Raw genomic sequence first — 13,849 nt, 5'->3', positions numbered from 1 at the left:
TTCCATATGTTTAAAATGTAATTTTTCCAGGGTCCAAGTGTAAATAAATAGTTTTATCGGATTGGAGATTTATAGTTTTAGAGCTTTTTAGGATGAAAGCTCGTAAAAATTCCGTTGACTGCAATATTTTAATTTTTTCTCATTCCTCAGTCCTCAGTTTCTCTTCCTTTTGTACCCTTTGATTTTTTTCCGAATAATTGTAATGCGAGACTGTGCAGGATGTAACAGCGCACGAAACGATGTCCTTACTTCTTCTTTTATCAACGGTCGTTTTTAAGAGAGTTCGAGAAAATGTAGAAGCAATAAACATCGTATCCAATCAGATGACTCAAAATTTTTATGCGCACGCATTTTCCCACTACTTTTCCGATTTTCTACTCCATGCGATTGGGAAAATTTTAATCATTCGTTTTCTGACATTCGAACGTGCGGGTTCAGCAGCAGCAGCAGCAGCAGTAACAACAGCAGCAACAATAAAGAAGATACAGCATTTTTGTATTTCATTTTGTGTCTACGTGAAAACTAGTATCATGAGTAAACGCAAAGAAATTTTAAATTCTGAACATCACGAAGTGCGCGGTGACGTTTCCGGAGCAAGATACTTCAATGGAGAAAAATTTGAGCAAAATTATATGATGTTAGCCAACACCACTTACGGACTCAATTCCTCATATACGAAAAAAATTCATGTTGGGTTGCAAACTTCAATCAACGATGACGAGTTTGATTTCCAACCCGCTGTTAAATTTACTTCCAAGGGAGCCGAGGGTATTTGCTTCAACATGATGGAGTGGCAGCAATTTCAAGAAAACATGGAACTTATGACTCATTATTTAAATGGAAATAGTGTTAAGTCTAACTCTATTATTATCAAGAAGATAATTATAAATTTCACCACTACCTATGGAGCAAGAGCCCTGCTATTGAAATATCAGGAGCAAGAAGAGCCTTCTTCGGGAAGTAACTTGGCTGCAGAAAAAATCATCCATACTCCGAAGAAACCACGAACATATTCCTACGCAATAGCAATGCAAAAGACTACTTTTCTCGGACTGGAAAACTTACTCGATTGCGTAAACGCTAATTTAAATCAGTTAAATATAATCGCAAACAGTGTTAATGATTGCTCTAAATATCTTATTAATGAAATACAGGTAAATTTACCCAATAAGAACTTCATCGAAAGTAACATTGTAAAACACACTATAAACACTAATTGTCACAATATTCAACATAATGTACGTTTGCAACTAAAAGATTTAACATTTCTCGATACGTACTTTGAAATAATATTTTTAGAATTAATTGCACTTTACTTCAATCAAATTGTACGGATAATCAAGTTGCAGCGAAAATTGTAATCTATACGAACGTACATTTTTCTTGCATATATGGATTTGTTTATGACTCTCTGAAAACTCTCCAAATAAATAAAATATTTTTGTCTATAACGTTCGACCATGTACTTTTAAGAAAAATTGTTGCAAATAAACATATTTTTGTATTCCATTTCTTGCATTTGTTTCCTTCCCTTTTCGCATGTTCCTGCACGCTCCACTCGCCATCGTCAATTCTTACAGCACGTTCAATCTGCGAAAACGGGTGGCTGACGCTCACCCCGTTCACGCAATATCGAGCGCTCGACCCCTTAACCATCGCACCAAATATCAAACTAAAAGTCGCATGATCATTCGTCGCTGCGACGTCATTCTTTTGTTCGCTATACGTACCAGAGAGTCCGGGGTACCTCATATAGACGCGGCCCCAGCACATATACATCCCTTCCCTTCGCAGACTAGAGGCGACTGTGTGACGTCGTTTGTTTACATGCTCCATACCTGCCAGAGAGTCCGGGGTACCTCGTATAGACGCGGCCCCAGCACATATACATCCCTTCCCTTCGCAGACTAGAGGCGACTGTGCGACGCCGTTTGTTTACATGCTCCATACCTGCCAGAGAGTCCGGGGTACATCATATAGACGCGGTCCCAGCATATATACATCCCTTCCCTGCCAGGTCCCATAGCCATAAATACGACACACCATTTTACTATCATTAGATGTATAGGTAGCCCAGCAGACTAGGACCAGGACTAGAAATCCAGCGATCCAGGTTCGAACCCAGCTTGGATTTTTCTCAATTCCGAAAAATAAAAATCACTTGTCAACAGCCGCCATCTTGTAGACGTCCACCATGTTGGACCCACTGCCGCCATCTTTTCCCCCTCCCCTCCCTGTGACATCATTTGTTTTGACGCCAGACCAAATGTAGGTCAGTGGGTCAAATATGGGGTAGGTGATGGGGGTTTGTTGTGACGCCCCATACCTGCCATATACTACTATCAAAGTTGTTAAAGGAGTGGTTTTCTGCTAAAAATGTGACAGTTTTAAGCTGGCCATCTCAATCACCGGACTTGAATCCAATTGAACACTTGTGGGAAGAAGTAAATCGTCAAGTTCGAAAACATGCACATTCAAATAAGGCCGCATTATTCAAATCATTGAAAGAAGAATGGAGTAAAATTTCACCTGCTTGCATTAATCGACTAATTGAGTCGATGCCACATCGTTGTGCTGCTGTTATCACTGCAAAGGGTATGGCCACAAAATATTGATGCTAAAATATAGTTTAACTAACTAAAGTGCATAATAGAATATATTTAGATTAATAGTTTCTCTCCTAGTATAAAGTGGCCGGAAACTTTTACACATGTACATATGACAATTATGACAATAAACATTTTCACAAACATAAACAATATTTTTTCACTATATTATCTTATTTTCTACATCTTGTGCTTATATCTGATAATGGTTAAAATTTAATTAGGCTATTTTTTTATAAATTTAAATGCAAAATGTCGCTGGCCGGAAACTTTTGCACGTCACTGTATGTATATTTATCAATTTCTTTAATAAAATTATTGCTATTTTCTTATAACATAAAAATATTGTTGCAAGATATACCATGGATAACTCAAGATAGTACACCAACCTGTCTAGATATTTTTCGAAAAGTTAAAAAGCTAATCAAGACATTCTCTAACGTTGATTTTGCTAATTGTCAATGCCATCTTATATTAACGACCGTTTACACACAGATATTGGAACATTGTCGAGGAATCGGTGAGTTAATTCAAATTTGCTAAATATATAATACTTTATAAAAAAATATTAAATAATACTGAAAAATACTAAATGAATAAATAGTACTTTATTTTAGAAAACTTTTTAAATTACTTTTCTTAATTTATTACAAGATTCTAATTGTTTTGTTTTCTTTTTCAAGGAAAGCAAGATATAATATTGACGGCAATTTTGGAATTTGTGGAAGTTTGTTTAGCAGGTAGCAACATACCTCAAGCTCGCAGACTGCTAAGTGATGCTGAAGATCTGCTTCAGCAAGTAAGACGGAAAGACATCAGAGAAATGAAACAACAAAATTAAAAAATTAAAAAGTTTATTAATGCCAATTCTTAAACGATAGATGTTTGAAGCCAATGCAGAAGAATCAATAGTCTTATTTTATCTCACTGCGAAAGTCCAAACGCTTCAAGCTAGATGTCATCTAGAGAGCGGTCTATTTACCGAAGCAAAAAAAAAATTAAAGGAAGTGATGAGCAATCTAGGTTACGATTTTCCACAACACAAATTCATGATCAACGTGAATTCGACGATTCAACTTGAGTTGCTGAGATGCAAACTGGCTTGTCCTAAACATTGGAAAATTGAAACCACCGACGAATACACAATGAATTATATCGAACAACTGTCCAATTGTTTGGCACAAATGTTTAATGTTTTTAGAGTAAATATTCTTGCTTTGCAAAGATTTTTTTCGATCTACTTGTCTGAGTCTGAATAGTTACATTATTCCTTGTGATAATCCGAGAAAAAATGGAATAATATGATCAGATGTAAATATATATAATTAGTTACGAAAAGATCTGATAATATGTAATAATTCATATAATCATATAAAATTACATATATATTATTAAATCTTTTCATAACTGATTATATATATTTACATCTGATCAATTATACCATTTTTTTCTCGACTTATTAAATATTCGTTTGATACCGTTGCTCGCAATATTAAAATTTATTTCAATCATAAAACTTTATTTTTAATCATGAAATTTTACAATAATTTTGCAGGGTACAAAAGGAATGAAGAAACAGGCACGGCTAGCAGCAATATGGGGCCTAAACGCTGCACTAGATTCATCAAGAGATTTCCTTACGATCTGCACTTCGTTTACAAATATGATGCTCACTGCGCACGTTTATCAAGACAAGTACGTATGCAAAAGAACTATAAATCCATTTTAATTTGATAGATTTAACGAATTAATAATTACAAAATTCATGATGTTGTATCGTCGTATAGTTACATTGTTTATTTTTGTGCAGGTCAATTATACTCTATTTAGAAAAACACGCTCTCAGCATTTGTGCGAAAAAAGGAAACTTTCTGGAATTTCAAGAACTCAATGCCATTGCTGAAGTCTATGCGGGGATATTTTTTTCACGGTGGTTGAGAGGAGAAATCAGCAAAGCCATCAAAATTGGCTTCATTGCGACTAGAATGGCGCAAACCATGGACTCTGTATTCCTCAAATTGCTCATACTACCAAGATTAGTTCACTTGCTTATGATCTTGTGTCGTCATTCCGAAGTCGTGGCTTTGCTGAGAGAATTGGGTGAGCTCCGAGATGTCGCAATTATTAAAACCATGAAGTAAAATAAATAAAGTTTGAATGTGATATAAGTTATATAAAAACAAATTAATCACAAATAAAAGTTAATTGCATAAAAATATGTGTTTCAAAATTTAATATAGAATTTGCGTCGCAAAACAACGTGGACAAATGGGGTCGCAATTGGTATTATGCAATTTGCGCCGATGTGCAGCTCGATACCGGTCTTACGATCCTCTCATTTCGAAATTGTGAGCGATATTATCTTCAAGAAGGAGAGAATATAATTAGCCTGCAAGATCCTGAAGCAGAGAGGCGGTATTTCACCTCCATGTGGTTGTGGTAAGTACAAGAAACTTTACTTCGTGATATCAAGATTGATCGATTCTGAAGAATACAAATAAAGGCATTATTTTTATTATTTTGTCCATTATTCATTACGTCTATTATGATTAAATCAAAGCTTTTGAGATACATATCAATATGCATTATTAAAGGTCCATCAGAACGCAACAGTGGGAAGCTACGAAAGTTTGGACCAGCAGGAATGTGACAGCTGAGAGCATGATAGACGAACACAAAGTAGCGGCGACAATTACCGCATTGAAGAAACTCGAGGGCCTGCTAATTTTATACGGTAATAAAATAAACAAACATTCGATTAATAATATGATACATTTTGTCATTATTAAAATAATGTCACTATCTTGCAGTGCGGGAAGTCACTGGAAAAAACGTTAACGCGCTAATTACAATGGCGGAAATTAAAAATAAATTCAAGCATGTTGAGAAAATGATCAAGATTGTAAAAATCACAATTCCCAGGTACAAAAAGAAACTTATTAATAGGTCTTACCGTCTTGTATTGGCTTATAAAATAATTTTAAATATAATTTTTACAAAATATAATTTGGATTTACGAAGTCTGACAATAAAGTGCGCGAACTTGTTACGTTAAAGTTGCTACGTATTTTATTGCTGAATATCACTGTGATCCTCTTCGAAGTAATCCCCTTAGGAAGCTGTACATCGATGCTAGCGCCTAGTCTATCCTTCAAAGTTTTGGAAATAATTTTTTGATTTTATTGTAACAAGTTCGCGAACTTTATTGTCAGATCTCGTATTTCCTTTTATTGAAAGAATTATTAAAAACCAAAATGCTTGCAGGTATATGTTGATGAAAGCTTATTATTATATGATCCAATCACGAAAGAAAGCTGCGATGAAGATGCTACAACAGACAAAGAAATTATCTATGAAAATGGACAATAGAATGATCTACGCATGGGCGAATCATTGTCAACAGGTATGATACGATTTTCTATCCATTGCAATTTGATTATTTAGGTTTTATCATATTATATCCAGGCGTGGCTAGGTGCCTTGTCTTCTGTACATGAAAACTTATGGAAAGACAAATCTCTCAAGTTAGATAACGGATGGAATGAAGTAAATGCCAACGATTCTACAATGGTGCCCTTTACATTTCCATTGCCAAAATATGTTTTATAAATATCTATAATTATAATGCTATATATACAATATATATTTCTGTTAATATATATGTAATATAAAATATAATCAATTATTACTTTTTCTAAGTTTTCCTTTTAATTTCACTCTTCTTCCTTTCGCTCATAAAAATAATTTATAAGTTTAAAACTATGTATGAAAATATTGTAATATCATTTATCATACAATATTTTTTATTTTAAGATTTACAATTAATCTACACATTATGATTACCAGCCTCGAACTTTACTTTGTGAAGCCCATGTTACAATCCATGTTTTGTACTCTTTCTTCTTAATCTTCACTTGCTTATGTCTAGGATGCGTTTTACACATTACGTACCATCTTTCATTTTTACATAAAAAATAACAATCCTTGCAACGAAGCTGCAAGTGACCTTTGGATTTCAAACCACAGACTAAATTATACATGGGCAGTACAGGTTGCAGAAGAAAAGATGTGTTGTGAGTTAATAGACTGCTTGATAAATAATTTAATTTCTGTCTGTCACATATGTAATGGATTCTGCGAGTCAATTCACTCTGGATAGTTCCAACAGTCAATATTTTTGGAAGAACATTATTAATTGCTTGATGTGTTGATCGAATTAGACCAGTATACATTTTTGCTGTAAAAAAATTAATATGAATATATTATCAATAGTATAAAACTTTTAATTTTTTACTTTTAAGAAACAAAAATAAGATAAATATATAGTTTTCATGAATGAGAACAACAGATGTTTAGCAAAGATTAGCTAACCTAATCAATAACACATAATAATATAAATCTTCAAAGACTACTAAATTTATTTGTACAATTTTTTACAATTAGCAAACTGTATACATAATTTATTAAAATATAGTTGTATGTAACAATTGTATGTTTATTTAGAGAAAATACAGCATTAAACTGTTAGCATATTTACACCATTAGATCTAACTTACTTGTTACAAAATTGACAATTGATATCAATCTATCAATACGGAAATTTTATAAAAATAAACGATTATTATGTAATATTGTTTAACATCATTTAACAAGATAAATAATCACACAATGATATTTCTCACATTTAAGAATCGACAAGAGTGACGGCCCGAGTCCGAACTGATTTTGGTGACCTCATGCGAGGAAATTAAGAAACTCCAGATGATAAGAACAGACACTCTCGCGATCCTTGTCTCTCCTGCAATGCTCTGTAACTTTCCAGCCTCATAATTCAAAAAGTTCTTAATAAAAAATAACTTTATTATAGCGTTTTGAAAAGCTCTCGAAGTTAGCTACAAGAATATGCAATAAAAAATAGGGGTTTCCATTAAAAAATTTTGAAATTTTGAATAAAAAGTGATTTTTACATGACCTCAACAATAATATTCAAGATCACACTACATTGCCATGTAAGGGTGCAGTCCCATTGAGCACGGATCGGAATGACGGATCGGATTTCTCACTAGAATTGAGTGTTCCGTTCACGTTCCGTTCCGTAAAAAATTTCTCTACCAGTTTCATGTAGCAAAAACGAAACGGAATGTCGCCTCGATCGCAAGTAAATGTACTTAATTACGTTAATATTTTGTTATTTAAATGTGGTTGAAGCAATTATATATATAATTTCTGGAATTTTCTTGCAAATTACATTGCTATGAGTACTTAAAAATACTTAATTATTAGAGTGAAATATATTTTGTAACCATATTTCCGTTCCGTTTTTGATACATGGGACTGGTAGAGAAATTTTTTACGGAACAGAACGGACACATGTGTGAAGAAACGTAAACTATATTTTGTAACAGACAGTTTTATATTAGACAGTTTTAACCCCAATACGACTAAAAATATCCTAAATTCATAAAGATAGATAAAAAAACAGTTTTTTTAGTCATATTTGGCACTTATTTTGGCTTGTTATTAACATTAACATCGGACACAAATTCCGGACAGTTCCGGATGTTCTAAACAGACAGAAATACGCGTTTCGATCGGAAAAAATAGCAGGATCAAAAATTCACTAGAATTCTGGTGAGAAATCCGATCCGTCATTCCGATTCGTGCTCAATGGGACTGCACCCTAAGGCCTGTTCTACAATACGTCGTATGTCGGCGTCGGATGTCGTTTGTCGTTTGTCGTACGTTGAATGTCGGATCTGAATACGACTTGTCATTCTACAACAGCGCTCGGAATTAGTTGCACATTTCGGGCCGATTCTGGAGACGACGCCTTCTGTCCCTCCACTACCGCCCGGCCGCTGGCGGCCGAGCCGCCGATAGCTCTGGTTCAGGAGCGTTTTATATTAGAAATAGGCTGGATTGTTTAGGCATCTCTCAGGAAATCGTAACATTTTCTTCACTACATAAATAATGTTTATTTTTATTAATACATAATATATATATTTAATTATTAATGAAAATAAACATTATTTATGTAGCAAAGAAAATATTACTATTTTTTGAGAGGTGCCTCAACAACCGAGCCTATTTCTTATAGAAAACGCTCCTGCGTCAGAGCTATCGGCGGCTCGACCGCCAGCGGCCGGGCGGTAGTGGGGGGACAGGAGGCGTCCTCTTGAATTGGCCCGAAATGTGCAACTAATTCCGAGCGCTGTTCTACAATATAGTCGTAAGTCGGTACAACAACAAATATAAAAATAGAAAGTAGAGTGATGAGTAATTATTTAAATCTATTATTAATTTTGTTACATATAACAAAAATTGGATTATGTTTAAGAAAAAGACGCAAAATAACAAGAAGGTGGTGGGTAAAATCACATATTTTAAGAAATATGAGACAAACTCATGGTGCTCATCGAACATTATTTACATATTTTCGGACAAATGATCATGAGGAGTTTTTTAAACTTACAAGGATGTTGGTGCAACAATTTGATCACTTACATAATCTCTTAAAATTTAAATTAAAAAAAAAAAGTTGTAGAGAACCTTTTGTTGAATTGTTTTTCCAAACAACATGTATGTCTTGTTAAAGATATCATATATATCTTTAAAAAACCCAGCAAACACAAAATAACAGTAAGATAACATTAATGTATATACATTGTATTATTTTGTGTTTGCTGAGAAAACGTTTTTTAGATGTCTTTAAAATATACGTTATCAGGGTTTTTATGTTATATATATATAATAATTTTAATATTTTACAAATAATAATTTAAAAAACAAAAAATTTACCTGACATATTTACCCCATATACATTTTACAAAGTTTTGGAAATTTTTTTCCACACATCCTTCTTTTTCCTTATATTTTTAAAATCCACATTACATTTATCATATAAACAATGATTTTCACGCACAAAATCAATAATTATTTCGTCTAAATTTGTATGTTCCATGATAAAAATAAAGAAAAATAAAGAGGTTAAAATAGAGGTTATATTATATTTGTATCCAGTCGTAGGTCTATCGCACGGTGTAAGAATATAAGGTGGTTTCACGACCATTGTATTCTATCAAAAAATCTGTGATCAAGATGTCATAGTTAAGGCATGTCACACAAGATGTCGCGTTGGTGCAAGATCCCAAGTAAAAAAGAATAGAAGATATGGATAGATGTGGATAGAAAAGGATAAATGATGAATCTCTAAAAATAACTGCATATGCATAGCATAAGCAAGATCCATAGAGAGAAGGTTACCTCAGGAAAACCAGTTGTGGGCGAGGGACGATGAAGTAAGGGGGGAGCTAGAAACAGCTTGGTGGCGAGGGGCGATGAAGAAAGGGGAGAGCATGATGATCTCATCGACAAACAGTAGCTGTCTCTCTTTTTCAAAGTTCTTCCTTTTCTAACTGTTTCTAACTCTGTCACTCGCTTGCATTTATTCTCCAAAGAACTTATGTACGCATTAAATTTTATAGTACTGCCAAAAAAAATCGCAAGCACGTAAGTAATAAGAGGAAAGCTGAAGATAATCAAAGAAGAGTAGCCAATAAATATAAAAAAATTATTAATTAATTTAACGCAATTAACAGATTAATACAACATATATGTATTTTTATTCTTATAGATACTTATAAAAATGTTATTATTATACTTGTATACTTATTATATTTATTATATTTATTATACTTAATTTTTATTATAGATACTTATAAAATTTTATAATCACAATGTTGCCGCATATTTAATGATCCCTAATATATACCCCATCATATTTGTTTTAAAGAATTATTTTAAGATTTCAACAGAAACATTTCAATAATATTTTATTAGCAAATATTTGAAAATTGTTAACACTTTGTAAATTTTATCATATAAATATTTATATTTGCAATGTTGAAACATATATTACAATTTCATTATTTAAGTTTGTATCATAATAAATTTGTGTATGATGCTTTTTATATTACCCTAGAATTGTACTTACATTTATGAATTTCAGTTACAATTTCTTGACAATTTTTGAGGTTTTCACAATTAAATATAAAAAATAAATATTTTTATAGTATTTCTTTTGTAAATAATGCATATAAACAGTAAATATTATTTTTAAAATAATTTTTAAATATGTACTATTTTTTCTTTTATTTTACTACTTTACAAATGATGTTTTTTGTGTATATCCCCAAATTATATTTTATTTTCATTCATATTACAGTCTAAATACAAGTACAAAGCAATTTGTATTACAAATGCATCTGTTGCAGCGATATTTAACACTATAAACGTTAAATATCTAGCGCTATAATTTGCAATATATGTAATTTATAGCGCCTTTCTAATTTACTTTTTAATTATTATTACGCAATTTCCAGTGCTATCAATATTTTACAAAATAAAAGTATTTTTTCGATAAAAACTCAAAGCATTTCTATATTAAAGGAGCGAGAGAGAAAACACTAAAGCGTGCGAGAGAGACAGCTACTGTTTGTCGATGAGATCATCATTGCCCCTCTTGCCGCTCGCCCCGTTCAGCATTTGCCCCTCTTGCCGCTCGTCCCTCTTTGCGCGTGAGGTAACCTTCTCTCTAAAGATCTTGTAGCATAATGGCCGGAGCACAGACTTTTGCATAAAGCATAACGCATAAGCATAAGGAAATTGATTGGTCCATTTCCTTATGCATTTGCTTATGCTTATATATAGACCAATCAATTTCCCTATGCTTATGCGTTATGCTTTATGTAAAAGCTTGTGCTCTCGGCTTAAGACCGTCTCGACCAATGAGCATGCTATGTAAATCAATATGGCGCCTTTATGCTAGATGCATATCTTAAAACATATATAAATGGAAGAGGAATTGAACGTTGAGCCTGAAGCAAACATCTGTGCGAGAGAGAAAGCTATAGACTCCCAAATGTTTGTAATGCGCATGCGTTGATCTCAGTTATCAATCTCACATGTGTTTTCATGTTGATTACACGTTATTATTACAGAAACGTCAAATACATAGCAAAAATGCCAAACGCATATTGTGTGTTGTGTGGTAATCGCGATAAATTGGTTTCATATTATACGTAAGTAACTGTATAAAATATTATATGCATGCATTGAATTATGTGATCACAAATAGGTTATATTTTTATATATTATTTAATGATATTACATGTTTTATATTTATTTGTTTATATATAAAATAGATTTCCGAAAAATAAGGAATTTCGTAAAAAATGGCTGTCTTTTTGTGGCATCAACAAAAAAGTTTTGAACACAACAACTAAATTATGTTCAAATCATTTTCAAAAAGAAGATATCATCAACAAAACGAAAGGTTCAATCATTAAGCCCAATGCTGTGCCGTGCATTATTATTAAAAAGAAAAGGTTACACATAGAAAATGTACCATTGAGCGGTAATATAAACATTACTCTTTTTATATCTTTACTTGAAATGACTCGTAAATTGATTAATGGAGTGACAATAAATTAATTAATAATCATCTTCACAGAAAATTATACAACAATAAATTTTCCACCGTCAAGTTATGAAAGAACTGCCAAAACTGAAACAGTTGCAGAAGAATCTAGAACAAATCAAATTGCCACTGATGAAATCATTGTCGAGACTGAAAAAGTTACAGAAGAGATTAGAACAAATCAAATTGCCACCAATGAAATTGAAAATATGTATTTTAACAATGCATCTTACAAAGGTAAAATTTCTCATAATTAATTTTTTTTTTAATTGATTAATATTTCTTGATTCCAGAAAATATAGCAGCAAATCGGCCATCAACACCATTAAGTTCTAGGAATATTGAGTGTTTTTAGACATCTATCAAAACTATACGTGTACCTCGCTATGTTGGTGACATTCAAATGTCACATATTTATACACCTAGAAGAGCTAAAAGAGCTTTAGATATAGCAAAGAAGACCATACAAAATCAACAAAAAAAGATAAAAGCTTTAAAACAATCACAAAAGAGATTAGTTACTCGCCTAAAAACAATGGAAGGATTAATAGGACATTTGAAACAAAAAGATCTACTATCAGAAGCGACTGCTGAAAATTTAATGGTAATTTCAAGTGTATAGGTCGATATTCATAGTTCGTCCTTATTGTAAGATCGTTTTAAATAATGTTTTAAGACGCTAATACGGCTCTGTGATTGGTTTATGACATTTTAAGACTGTACTTAAGACAATCTTAAATATAAAATCCGACTAATAAATACCAACCGTAGAGAACCCAAGGAGAATAAAGTCAAAATAATGTTATTTGACATTATATTGACCAAAAAATGACCAAAAAATGACGTAAAAATGACATTTTTTGTCATTTTTGGTCAATATGATATCAAAATGACATTATTTTGACTTTCTGTTCTTCTTGGGAAACTATTGTATAATTTTATCAGTTTTGTTAAAGATGAGTATAGAGTAAAACAACGTTCATCAATGTTTTAAATCAATTTTTTAATGTTTCTGCTATTTTTTGCAATTTTTCTACCAATGACATTTACTGAAATTGAAGAAAAATTGTAAAAAAATGTACAAAGCAATTGCAGAAAATTATGCAAAGATATTAAAAAGAAATTGCAATAAAAAATGAAAATGTAAGAATAAAATAATCATGCAAAATTTTTTCTTTTCATTTTGTTTTTTTCTTTTTTTAGCAAACTAAATGTAGGATGTATCTTTTATTGATCAAAATATATATAAGGAAATCAGAAAATAATGAATGAGGAATTTGTATATTTAAATAATAAAATAAAATAAATAATAAATATGTGAATTATATATACATATGCAAATCATTGTAGTAAAATTTATTAAAGTACAATAATTTCAATAAAAACTATAAGTTTGTATAATCATTTTGTTTTATTCGTTTTACACATTCCTACTATTCCTAATTTCTTATTTTCAACTTACTTTCAGTTATTCATTTCCTTTCAGTTAATAATAACATTATGCATGTTTTATATAGGCTGAACTTCCTGCGGTGATAAATCATGTTTTTCAACGAAGAAAAGGTGCAAGAAAAAAGTATTCTGCAGAATTAAGACAATTTGCTCTTACGCTGAATTTTTATTCAGCTAAAGCATATAAATATGTTCGTAAAACGTTTAACAATTTTCTCCTTGATCCTTCTACTATCCGAAAATGGTATTCGGTATTAGATGGCCGACCAGGATTTACAAAAGAAGTTTTGGATGCCTTAAAATGTAAAGTAAA

At 31.9% G+C, this 13,849-nt stretch overlaps 2 protein-coding genes across 2 annotated transcripts in view; both read left to right on the top strand.

Annotated features, from left to right (window-relative positions):
• LOC105668056 (adenylate cyclase type 10-like) overlaps window positions 1–6,299 on the top strand; it is a 47,876-nt gene extending 41,577 nt beyond the window's left edge. Inside the window, exons 21-30 of the mRNA XM_067347332.1 lie at window positions 2,962–3,126; window positions 3,290–3,405; window positions 3,488–3,808; window positions 4,162–4,301; window positions 4,417–4,706; window positions 4,847–5,045; window positions 5,201–5,340; window positions 5,417–5,528; window positions 5,871–6,009; window positions 6,072–6,299. Of these exons, the coding sequence (XP_067203433.1) occupies window positions 2,962–3,126; window positions 3,290–3,405; window positions 3,488–3,808; window positions 4,162–4,301; window positions 4,417–4,706; window positions 4,847–5,045; window positions 5,201–5,340; window positions 5,417–5,528; window positions 5,871–6,009; window positions 6,072–6,215 (1,766 nt within the window). The 3' untranslated portion in view covers window positions 6,216–6,299. The remainder of the gene's footprint in view (window positions 1–2,961; window positions 3,127–3,289; window positions 3,406–3,487; window positions 3,809–4,161; window positions 4,302–4,416; window positions 4,707–4,846; window positions 5,046–5,200; window positions 5,341–5,416; window positions 5,529–5,870; window positions 6,010–6,071) is intronic.
• Window positions 6,300–11,494: 5,195 nt separating this feature from the next.
• On the top strand, window positions 11,495–13,485 carry LOC105669271 (uncharacterized). The gene is made up of 5 exons (XM_067348046.1): window positions 11,495–11,686; window positions 11,810–12,021; window positions 12,118–12,332; window positions 12,440–12,688; window positions 13,288–13,485. The coding sequence occupies exons 1-5, from the start codon at window positions 11,580–11,582 to the stop codon at window positions 13,354–13,356; spliced, it is 852 nt and encodes a 283-aa protein (XP_067204147.1). The 5' UTR covers window positions 11,495–11,579; the 3' UTR covers window positions 13,357–13,485.
• The last annotated feature ends 364 nt before the right edge of the window (window positions 13,486–13,849 follow it).

The sequence above is a fragment of the Linepithema humile genome, chromosome 1 (genome assembly GCF_040581485.1).
Source record: "Linepithema humile isolate Giens D197 chromosome 1, Lhum_UNIL_v1.0, whole genome shotgun sequence".
NCBI lineage: Eukaryota > Metazoa > Arthropoda > Insecta > Hymenoptera > Formicidae > Linepithema > Linepithema humile.
The sequence above is the reverse complement of the archived record's forward strand: the minus strand, read 5'-3'. Positions and strand labels throughout refer to the sequence as shown.